This window comes from Pseudonaja textilis, chromosome 18, assembly GCF_049901715.1.
Source record: "Pseudonaja textilis isolate UNSWEBS1 chromosome 18, rPseTex1.2, whole genome shotgun sequence".
Taxonomy (NCBI): domain Eukaryota; kingdom Metazoa; phylum Chordata; class Lepidosauria; order Squamata; family Elapidae; genus Pseudonaja; species Pseudonaja textilis.
Window position 1 is genome coordinate 1,264,730 of NC_142007.1, and position 11,231 is coordinate 1,275,960.

The 11,231-nt window shown below is 46.8% G+C and overlaps 1 protein-coding gene across 4 annotated transcripts in view; it reads left to right on the forward strand.

Moving 5' to 3' along the window:
• The window catches only part of PARK7 (Parkinsonism associated deglycase), a 31,940-nt gene that overhangs the window by 4,377 nt on the left and 16,332 nt on the right, over positions 1–11,231 (forward strand). The window contains exons 4-12 of one of the 4 annotated variants that reach the window (XM_087915190.1): positions 470–599; positions 882–963; positions 4,606–4,657; positions 4,825–4,952; positions 6,150–6,212; positions 6,747–6,857; positions 7,572–7,676; positions 8,218–8,308; positions 8,937–9,040. In XM_087915190.1, coding sequence (XP_087771316.1) covers positions 470–599; positions 882–963; positions 4,606–4,657; positions 4,825–4,952; positions 6,150–6,212; positions 6,747–6,857; positions 7,572–7,676; positions 8,218–8,308; positions 8,937–9,040 — 866 coding nt within the window. Of the gene's footprint in view, positions 1–469; positions 600–881; positions 964–4,605; positions 4,658–4,824; positions 4,953–6,149; positions 6,213–6,746; positions 6,858–7,571; positions 7,677–8,210; positions 8,309–8,936; positions 9,041–11,231 lie in introns of all 4 variants that reach the window. The other 3 variants (XM_026722069.2, XM_087915192.1, XM_087915191.1) reach the window with 3 other exon arrangements.

Below are 11,231 nucleotides of genomic sequence, written 5' to 3' on the forward strand. Positions count from 1 at the left end.
GAGCCAAACTTCCAAAACTTCCAAAGGATTTATTGGGAGCGAACATGTCTGACGCTGCCTGGTTTTCCCCCCCGACACCCTTGCATGAGTCATCAATCATATTCTCCAACGAGACCCCTCCGTAGCCCAGAGTCATCAATCATGTTCTCCACTTAGATATTTGCCCATCATAAACCCAATCTGCCTGCCTGTTCTGCCTGATTTGGGGTAAAAGTTGCTCTCTCTCTCTCTCTTTTTTAAAAAAAATAAAAAATCCAATATTTACATAAATATTGACAATATTTACCTACAAGCCAGGCCCACCCAGTCACGTGACCACCAAGCCACACCCACGCATTAGGCCACGCCCACAAGAACTGGTGGCTAAGAAATGTGAACCCCGCCCTGCCCTCACCTGACGGGACCCACACCTGACCCATTGCCCCCCGCTCATCCTCCGGCTTCCTTCTGACCCTTCTCTCTCCCTCAGTCCAACTGCACTACGCTTCCAATATGCAGAAGAACCAGATGGTCCAGAATGACCGCCGGATGGCCACGCGGCTTCAGAACCAGGAGGTGGAAGCCCAGAAGATTCACGATGGCAGGCCGCCCAAAGAAAGGTAGGGTTCTCTTCCTTCTCTTGATGGATTGGCTGATCGATTGAAATGGTCTAGCGTCTCCTGTTTAAGCAGGGTTGGACTAGAAGACCTCCAAGGTCCCTTCCGGCTCTCTTCGCATTGATTGATTGATTGAAATGGTCTAGGGGGCCTCCTGCTTGAGGGGGGTGGGGGTTGGACTAGAGGACCTCCGAGGTCCCTTCCGTGATTCTGTTAATTCTGTCCGTCATTCCACAAAGCCAGGATTGCTCCTGTCTAACTGCCTCTCCCCCTGTCCACCTGTAGCCACGAGGGAGACCCGAAAAACGGCCAGAAAGATCTTCCGGTGAAACTGGGAAAAGGGGAACGGAAGAAGGCCGGCGACCAGGTAGGAGATTCCCTCGTGCCAAGTTTGAACTGCCCTGGCTTGGCCGCTCTTGGCCAGCACCAGCTTGGGCCAAAGCTGCAACGATGGACCCTTGGTCTTTTCGGGTTTTCCGGGGTGCTCTTGGGATAGTCCTTGACTTACAATCCCCACGGAGCCCGAGATTTCTGTCGCTAAGGGAAAACATTTGTTCACTGAATTGTGCCGCTTCTCGGTGACAATTGGCAGGCTGCTATCATGCCACCCCCTACTCATTTTCCTTGAGAGTCCGATCCCCTGCTGAAGCAGGAGGCTGTATATCATTCCAGAGTCCTTCCTTCCTTCCTTCCTTCCTTCCTTCCTTCCTTCCTTCCTTCCTTCCTTCCTTCCTTCTTTCCTTCCATTTTTCTGCTTTCCTTTCCTCCCTCCCTCCTCCCTCCCTCCCTCCTTTCCTCCCTCCTTCCTTCTCTCCCTCCTTTCCCTCCCTCCTTCCTTCCCTCCTTCCTTCTCTCCCTCCTTCCTTCCTCCCTCCTTCCTTCCTTCCTTCCTTCCTTCCTTCCCCTCCTTCTTTCTCTCCCTCCTTCCTCCCTTCTCTTCTCCCTCCTTCCTTCTCTCCCTCTCCTTCCATCCATCCATCCATCCATATTTCCATTTATCTATCTCAGAATCATAGAATCACACAGTTGGAAGGGACCCTTGGAGGTCTTCTACTCCAACCCTCCTGTTCAAGCAGGGGAACCCGTGCCCTTCAGACAAGCGTCCCTCCCAACTCTGTCGATCCCATCTAAAGTCCTCATAAATGCGTCCTCTCTAAAAGAATATCGCTCTTGCGTTATTTGGTTTGGCTGAGTGCCCTTGGAGAAGACGAAAAAGGGGCTTGAGATAACAGCCTTTTAAAACAGCCTCCGGGGGAGATTCATAACAGTAATAATAAAGAGCCAAGCCGTTTTCCCGCTCCCTATAAATAAATGCATTCCCTGATCAGATTATGGGGCTCGTAAGCAACGCTCCAGGAGGAGGAACAAATTCCCCGAGACGGTCTGGCATCTCTGGCGAAAACAGCAGCTGACCAGGACTTTCTCCCCATTGTGAAAGCAGCAACCAGCATGCAAAACAATAACATGGGTCCTCACCCCAACGAAAACAAACAGCCTCCACAATTAAAGTTTGAACCCCGCAAAATAGCCCAGCTTTCTTCCTCTGCGGGCTGCAGCGAAGAGGAGAGAGAGAAATGGAAGAAATTCCAAGTTTTATTCCTAAGGGGACGGATGGCCAACCTCTTGGGCAGGGATGTGTGTTCGTTCTCCTGTAAAAGAAAAACAACAGCTCTTTCATGCGCGCGCAAAACGTAATAATCGAACCGGTAGTAACACCGGTTGAATCCCACCCCTGCCTGCAAGGCCTCCTGCTCCAAGAGGCTGCGCCGGCACGACAAGTCTCACAAAGACTCATTTCTGGCAAGAGTTTGGGGGAGAGAAAGAAAGACTTTTGCAGCTTCTGCTGTTTTCCTTGCATGAAGCCAAAAGTCTCTCCTCTCTCTCTCTCTTCCCTGAGAACGGAACTGGAGACAGTAAAGAACAATCGATCGGTAGGAAAACAGAGTGGGGGATTTTCCTGCAGACTTTGGGGGGATTTCCCCAGGGTCTCTGGTCTGCGGGATTTAAAAATATGAGTTTGGTGGTCCCTGAGGTCCAAAAGCTCCCTCTTCGCATTGGGTAGATCGGGCCCCTTACATTTTCTTGTTGGGTTGAAGAACCGAACCAGACGGTTATAGAGGTGCTGATGACAAGTCTACATCATTCTTGACCATTTTTTTTTTTTACCAAAACTTGCCTCTTAACTCCACGCTTGGCCGTTACTCATGCATTCTGAGAGCAATTTTGGCAGATACAAACCAAACACCTCCCCACTATCTTCCACACATACCCTGCCCCCGGAGTAGAAAGTCAGTCATTGCTTGCCAAAATCTGACCGAGGCTTCGCACCGCACCGTTGGCCACTCCTCCTTCTCCCTCCTCTGCTAATTTTGGGTCCGATCCAAATACTCCCAGGCCTATTGAACCCGGTTCCGGAACATTGGGGAGCGAAACGCAAGAAGGAGATGACTTCACATCGCCTTTCTCTTCTCCCAAGATTTGGTCAGTCGTGACAAGGGTGGGGATCGCGCTCGGCCAATGCACACACGGCTGCACACCCCCCCAACCCGGAGAAACCTTCTGGTGCACAGACGTTGCAAAGAAGATACGCCGGTGAACAATTGGTGGCATTCATCCTTCTCTCCCACGGGCCTCTCTCGGCCCGAAGTGAGATAACTCACCACGGCCAACACACCATGGGAGAACTTGCTGTGGGACCATTTAACAATTCTATGTCATTATTTCAAATAAACAATCCAATATATAAATAATACAGTCCTTGGTTGTATCAACAGAGGCAGGGAATAGTCAAGACCTTGTTGACGATCCAAACTCAGTCAAGGATCTTGGAATACTCATCTCTAATGATCTAAGTGCCAGAGCCCACTGTAACCACATAGCCAAAAAGGCATTAAGAGTTGTCAACCTAATCCTACGTAGCTTTTTCTCAGGTAATATCACACTGCTAACTAGAACATACAAAACATTTGCTAGACCAATACTCGAAAACAGCTAATCAGTCTGGAACCCGCATTACGTATCTGATATTAGCACAGTTGAGAAAGTCCAGAAATATTTCACAAGAAGAGTTCTCCACTCCTCTACTCGTTGTAGAATACCTTATGCCACCAGACTTGAAATTCTAGACCTAGAAAACCTAGAACTACGCCATCTTTGGTCCGATCTAAGTATAGTGTATAAAATTATATATTGCAATGTCCTACCTGTCAATGAATACTTCAGCTTCAACCATAACAACACAAGAGCACACAACAGATACAAACTCAAGATAAACCGCACCAAACTTGATTTCAGGAAATACGACTTCAGCCACAGAGTGGTCAATGTCTGGAATCCTCTACCTGACTCTGTGGTTTCTTCCCCAAACGCCAAAAACCTTTAACCTCAGACTGTCTACTATTGACCTCACTCCTTTCCTAAGAGGTCTGTAAGGGGCGTGCATAAGCGCACTAACGTGCCTACCGTCCCTGTCCTATTGTTTCTTTTATATATATATATATTTATTTTTCTTATATGTATTCATGTATTCATAACTTTGTTTTTACTTATACCTATTATCTTGTAAGCAATTGACAAATAAAAATAAAATAAAATAAAAAATAAAATAGAATCAAAATCGTTTGGGTCACCCATGTTAGAACAAAAAGAGACTTTTGGGGGGGAAATGTGCAGGGAAGAGCAACTAAGATGACTGAAGACCTGAAACAGCCTGTTGAGAGATCACGGTTCAATGCTTGGGTGGGGGGGTTGGACTAGATGACCCGCAAGGTCCCTTCCAACCCTGTTCTTCTGTCAAGGTTTCTCCTTGGTTTGTGGTTTGTTTGTGGTTTGTTGAGCAAGGCTAGCAAGAAAGAGGGCGGAAGCTGCAAGGAAGCCTCTCGCTGGGAGGGGGCTAGCAAAAGCAAGGGAGATCCGAACCAAGCAAGGCTCTAGTCCTCATGAAGGAAAGCATCTCAAGAGATTTTTTTTTTCTTTTCTTTTTGGTTTTGTTTCTGTTTCTCCCATTTAGGAAAAGGACGAGAGCGGTCAGTCAAAGCAAAGGCCCTCACGTGGGACAAGAGGTAAGGACCAGCGTGCCTCTGTGGTGAACTTGTGTGTGTTGGACAGCACGGCCCTCCGGCCTGAGCGGGGTTGGGGGGTTGGACTAGTTGACCTCCGAGGTCCCTTCCAGCTCTATTCCATTCCTAATTTTCTCTGTTCATCTTTTTTTTTTGCTTTGTGCGTTCAGATGGCGTCCCCGAGGCCCTGCACTGGGAGATGGCCAGACTGGAACTCCAGATCCAGCAGCAGTTTCAAGAAGATGAGGAACTGGCCCGGAAGCTGCAGGAGGAGGAAGAAAGAGAAGAGACGCGCGTTGTGAGTACCCCGACCCAGTGTCAACTCGTCAAACATTCCTACGCCTGTTTTAGTAACTGCCATTTTAAAAAAAGGGGAAGTGGGGAGAAGGAAGGAAATCGGGAAGAGCGGGGCAGCCGTTTGGAAGCGGAAGCACATTCCAAATCTTTATCTTGAACAGATTATAACTAAACTACCGGAGCTTTTGCCTGCCAATGTGTTTAGTTGGAGAACGTGATTGATGACACCCAGCCTGCGAAGGTGCTCAATTGGAGAATCTGATTTATGACACGCCCAGAGGGGAGTGGGGGAAACAGGGTCACAGGGGGCTGTAAATGACGTAGGCCAGAATTGGCTTCCTACAGGGCAGGGCCAGGATGTCGCCTCTAATGAATCCTTGGAAGTTTTTTTTTTTGAAGTTTGGCTCGAGGATCACGGTTTCATTCGGGCGATGGCTGGAATCCTGACACCCTACTGATCAGGAAGCGAATGCCACTACGGGCAGGGAAATGCCCATCCTGCCGAATTAGAAATCCCCATGGGGATCGTCATCTTAAAACCAGGATCATCTCCTGCCAACATGAGCGGAAAAAGGAAAGAGAGAAAGGGAGAGAGAGAGAAAGGGGCGGCCATGGGCCCCACCTCTATCTTGGGGTGAACCCTGTTTTGCTTCTTGGCAGGCCGCCGTGTTCATTTGCAGAATGGGACAACTCGCCACGGCCAACTCATTGCAGGACAACGCGACAATTTAATTGGAGGATTTGAAATAATTGGAAAACTATTTTTAATTTTTGTCACTCTCCCTTTCATGCTGTCCTGTCTTTGACGTCCTTCCTTGAAAGATTCTATTCTGCCATGGAGAGTTGGCCATGGTTGGCCATGGTTGACCATGGAGAGTTGGCCATGGTTGACCATGGAGAGTTGGCCATGGTTGGCCATGGTTGACCATGGAGAGTTGGCCATGGTTGGCAATAGTTGGCCATAGTTGGCCATGGGACGTTTGCCATGGTTGACCATGGGGAGTTGGCCATGGAGAGTTGGCGATAGTTGGCCATGGTTGACCATGGAGAGTTGGCCATGATTGGCCATAGTTGGCCGTGGCGGGTTGGCCATTGAGAGTTGTCATAGACCCATTCATTTCTCCTGTACCAAGATTAACCTTCTGGGGAGGGGGAAATCTCTCTGGACCCCTGGCTCAACGTTTTCTTCCTTCTGCAGAGAGCCAGGAGGAACCGGGAGCAAGATGACGATTACCGGGCGGCTCAGGTAGCCCAGGATGAGGTGAGTAGCTGGCAAGATGGTTTGAAGCTTCTCTCTGAACTCATCCTGTGACACCTGTCATCACCTTTCATGAATTTCCCCTCTCCGGCGGCTTTTTAAGTTAAGGCTACAGCCAATTGGAAATCCCTTCCTTGTAGCCCAAAACTTACAGGCCATCCTTGACTTACAGCCATCCGTTTAGCAACCTGTTTGAAGTTACGGTGGCGGCGGGGGGAGGTGTGGGGGAAAGAGGAACCAAAGACCAATCATTGGACTTTAAAAAATTTTTTGGCATTTTCCCCGGCCCTATCAAGTCATTGTGAGTGATGTGGTTGCTATATGTGGCTTTCCCAGCCAGCTTTTAACAATGGGAAGAACAAAATAAAGAAATAAGTAACTAAGTAAGTAAGTAAAATGATGATGATAATAAATAAATAATAATAATAATTAATAATAATAATAATTATTATTTTGCCTCCCTAGCCTAGGGCACTTTTTCCAGGGACATATCCGATAAATCCTTTCTCCCTTTGCCCCCCTGCCCCACCAAATTAGGAAATTGCCCGCTACCTACAAGACAAGGAACTCCAGACCCAGTGGGGCTCCCCACGGCAGGAGAGGAAGCAGACCGAGCCCCCCGAGGGACAAAGCCATTGCAACCCAGAGGTAAGAAGCCGCAGCTGTCAGGTTTCCATTTAAAAAGCAAAGAACAAAGTCCCGTCTTTCCAAAACGATTTCTTTTATTTAAGGAAAGCAAACAAACACAAAACAGAGATAAAAGCAAAACCTTTTAAATGCGTCTCTGTGGATTCCGCTCATTCACAGCCAAGCGCTATTAAAAAAACTAATTGTCCCAGATACGAGCGAGTTGTGCAAGGCTGCACAAGTTGTGCAAGGCTGCCAAGAACACAACACTAAATTGTAAGGAAATATTCAAAGGCAAAAGTCTCCGAAAACAAACCAGGATAGACCGAACTTCCACAAGGACTTGAAGTGCAAGAACTTCCTTGCTTCCTGCAAAGAAGGCAACCCCAAAGGCTGGCTTTTATCCCTTAAGGGAGGGAACATTACCTTGCAGCCTTACTTTCCTGAGTCGCCCTTGCTGCTTTGGCTGCTCTTTCCTTCAAGCAGCCCTGCGTGCATGCGCATTGAGCACAGGCTCCTCGGGGTGCTCTTCCTCATTGCTGCCAGCCTCCACCATCTCCAAAGGCAGCACTCCACCCCCTGATGGTCCTGGCCCCATCCCTGCATCCCACGCAGGTCCCTCATCCGAGTCCTCGCCCTCCGAGGCCTCAGCTGTCCGCACCTGCTGCTGGTGAACCCCAACACCTGTCTAGACCTTTCCAAGCCACCTTTGCCTTTCTCTCGCCTTGTTTCCAGAAGGACTCCTGGCCGAGTGGCAGAAGCCCAGCCCTGCTGAGGATCCAGGCCGATCCAGAGGACACCAATGGGACGGCGAAAGGAGCTGCCATCCAGAAGAAGTCAGTGCTGCCTCCCATGTATGGGCTGCCTCAATCCCAGAGTTAGGGAATTAAACGTGGAAGGCCAAAATATGTGGCGGGGCAGGAGTTAAAATGCAGGGTGGCAGGTCGAGTCTGCCCGCTGCCAGCCGTTCGATCCTGACCAGCTCCAGGTTGACTCAGCCTTCCGACCTTCCGAGGTCGGTAAAATGAGGACCCAGATTGTTGAGGGCTGTAAGCTGACTCTGTAAACCGCTTAGAGAGGTCTGTGTAAAGCTCTGTCAAGCAGTATATCTAAATACTATTCTATTCTATTTTCTATTCTGTTTTCTTTTCTGTTTTCTATTCTATTTTCTATTCTATTTTATTCTATTCTCTATTCTATTCTATTTTCTATTCTATTCTATTCTATTTTCTATTCTATTCTATTCTATTTTCTATTCTATTCTGATTCTAATTCTTATTCTGTTCTATTCTTCTGCTCTACTCTAACTCTATTCTACAGCAACAACTAGGTGATTTTTTAAATGTATCTTATAGTCTTGGTTTTTTTACTTAGGCCACAGTTTTGCCGAAATATCGCTGAAGTTCTGGATCCAACTTTTCAAGCCACTAAAATGGGGATGCCTTCAGATGTGATGGATCTGGGTACAAAAGGTAATCACATAACAATTGTTTTCATATTTATATTGGAGAAAGTCCCATTGAACTTAAGATAGATTCCAGAATACAATAAGCATAGAATTAATAGAATAATAGAATAGAATAGAATATAAAATAGAGAATAGAATAATAGAATAGAATAATAAAATAGAGAATAGAATAAAGAATAGAATAGAATAATAAAATAGAGAATAGAATAGAATAGAATAATAAAATAGAGAATAGAATAATAGAATACAGAATAGAATTGGATAGAATAGGATAAAAAATAGAATAGAATAGATATTGGAATGAAGAATAGAATAGAATATAGAATAGAATAGAATAGAATAGAATAGAAAATGAATAGAATAGAATATAGAATAGAACAGGAAATGGAAATGGAATAGCAATTGGAAGGGACCTTGGAGGTCTTCTAGTCCAACCCCCCTGCTCAAGCAGGAGACTATATAACAGAGGAGATTATTCCTAACACTGCACTGGAAAATAACCTTAAGAAAAATAATTATTGAGAGCTGGGGAGACAAGAGAGAGGTGGAAGCAGAGATCCCCGTTCCGTGCTGACATTCTCTTTCCTTTTTTCCTTTTCCTTTTCCTTTCCTTTCCTCTCCTCTCCTCCTAGCCCCCAGCCCAGGACCCCTGGCCCAGACGGACAGCCCCTTCGACTACCCGCCGAGGGTGGCAGCTCCCGTCTTCGTCTCCCCGACCAAACGACAGCCAGACAAGGTGGGCTGCCCGAAATCCAGCAACAAAAAGGAAGGCTGTAGACAGCAGTGAGGTGGGGTGGGCTCCTCCTGCCCACGGTCTTCGGATGCTTTCCCCGTCTCCTCCTTCTTCTTCTTCTTCTTCTTTTCTCTCCCAACTTTTCACTGATGTCTTGGCTGGATTGATATCTCAAACAGGATGTCCGACTTTTAAAGCTCCTTCTTTCCTTCCTTCCTTCCTTCCTCTTATTTCGACCTGAACTCCTCCGTCTTTTAATTCAGCCGTCAATCCCATCAAATGAACACACACACAAAAAGCGTCGGTAAAAAAGCAAAAATAATAATAATTACCCATCACCAAAAACGGAAACGGGCTTTTCAGAGAGGGACGTTAGTCTATCGGTGGCCCAAATATTCCCTTTTTTTTAAAAAAAAATTTTTTTTAAATTGCTTTTACATTTCAAAATATCTCCGCTCCCTGCCCAGGAGGACGCCTTGCGTTATCCAGAAAGACACACACGGTTGTGGCCAGGTTACATGGATCACGCAAATTAAACCAGGTAGTCAGAATTGGAAGAGATCCTGGAAGGGACCTTGGAGGTCGTCTAGTCCAGCCCCCAGCTCGAGCAAAAGATCCTTGATTGACAACAGTTCATTTAGTGACCAAAGTTACAGCACTGGGAGAAAAAAAAAAGGGGGGGGGTTGTTTTTCACAGTTATGATGTTTCTCGCATCTCCCCCATGCTCAGGCGATTAAAATTCTGAGGCTTGGCCAATGACTCGTACTTACGACGGGTGCAGTGTTCCCCCGGGGGTCACATGATTCACCTTTTGCAACCTTCGGAGGAGCAAAGTCCATGGGCAAGCCGGATTCGCTTTAACAGCTGCAAGGATTCACTTAACCACGGTGGCAAGGACAGACGTAAAACCGGGCGAAACTCACTGGACAAATGTTCCGCTTAGCCACAGGAATGTTGGCCTCGATTATGGTCATAAGCCGAGGTCTAACTATATTCTTTTGGCGACTCGGTGCTCCCACAAGTAGCCTTTATCTGGCTTGGGACAGTTGGCAACTTTTCATTTAGGTCCCTCCCTTCTGTCTCCTTCTCCTTCCCTCTCTCTCTCTCTCTCTCTCTCTATCTATCTATCTTTATCTGTCTCTTGTCTCTCTCATCTTTTTATCTCTGTCTCTTTATCCCTTTGTCTCTCTTTCTGTCACTCTAGCTCTCTCTTTATCCCTCTGTCTCTGCCTCTCTCTTTCTCTCATCTCTTTTTATTTGTCTCTCTGTCTCTCTTTCTCTCTCTCTGTCTCCTTCTCTCTCTCATCTCTTTTTATTTGTCTCTGTCTCTTTACCTGTCTCTGTCTCTCTCTGCCTCTTTCTCTCTTTCTCTTTCTCTTTCTCTCTCTCTTTCTGCCACTCTAGCTCTCTTTATCTCTCTGTCTCTCTGTTTCTGTCTCTCTCTTTCTCTATCTATCTCCTTCTCTCTCTCATCTCTTTTTGTCTCTGTCTCTCTAGCTCTCTCTCTTTCTCTCTATCTCTATCTGTTTCTATCTCTCTAGGTCTCTTTCTATCTCTGTCTGTTTCTCTTTCTCTCTCTTTCTCTTTCTCTCTCCCTCTCTCTCTGTCTCTCATCTCTCTCTCTCTCTCACTCTCTATCTCTCTTTATGTCTCTATCTCTCTGTCTCTCTATCTCTCTCTCTCTGCATGTTTTGAATAAAGTCCTTACTAAGGGTGTCAGTTTTGAACGTCAATGCGGACTTTTGTTTCATGTACAGTTTCAGAAAATTACTTTTGCCCGGCATTTCCCAGCGCTGTCGCGCACCCGCCTTCTCAGAACTGGATCTCGCCTTTGCAGCTCGATTCCAAGCAGCCTTTTAAAAATTTCAAGGAAATGTGGATTAACGGAGTTTTGCAAGGGGCAAAACTTCCCAGCAGGCGGAGGAGGAGTTAGGGGGCTCTTGGCACATATTATAAGCAGATCATATATTGACTTTTCGGTTTCTTTTCGAGCGGACTTACTGCCAAAACACCCCTCCCTCTGGCCCTCGCCCCGAATGACTCGAGTCCCGCTGCCTTCAGGTTGTGAGTTGTGGTTTCGTGGCTGTTTTTCTTCACTTCACAATAGGGGATGCACCTGTTCTCTCTCCGTCGCCCAGCAAAACAACCGTCCCGTATTGTTTGGGGATCCCTTTTTAATCTAAATTCTGGGAC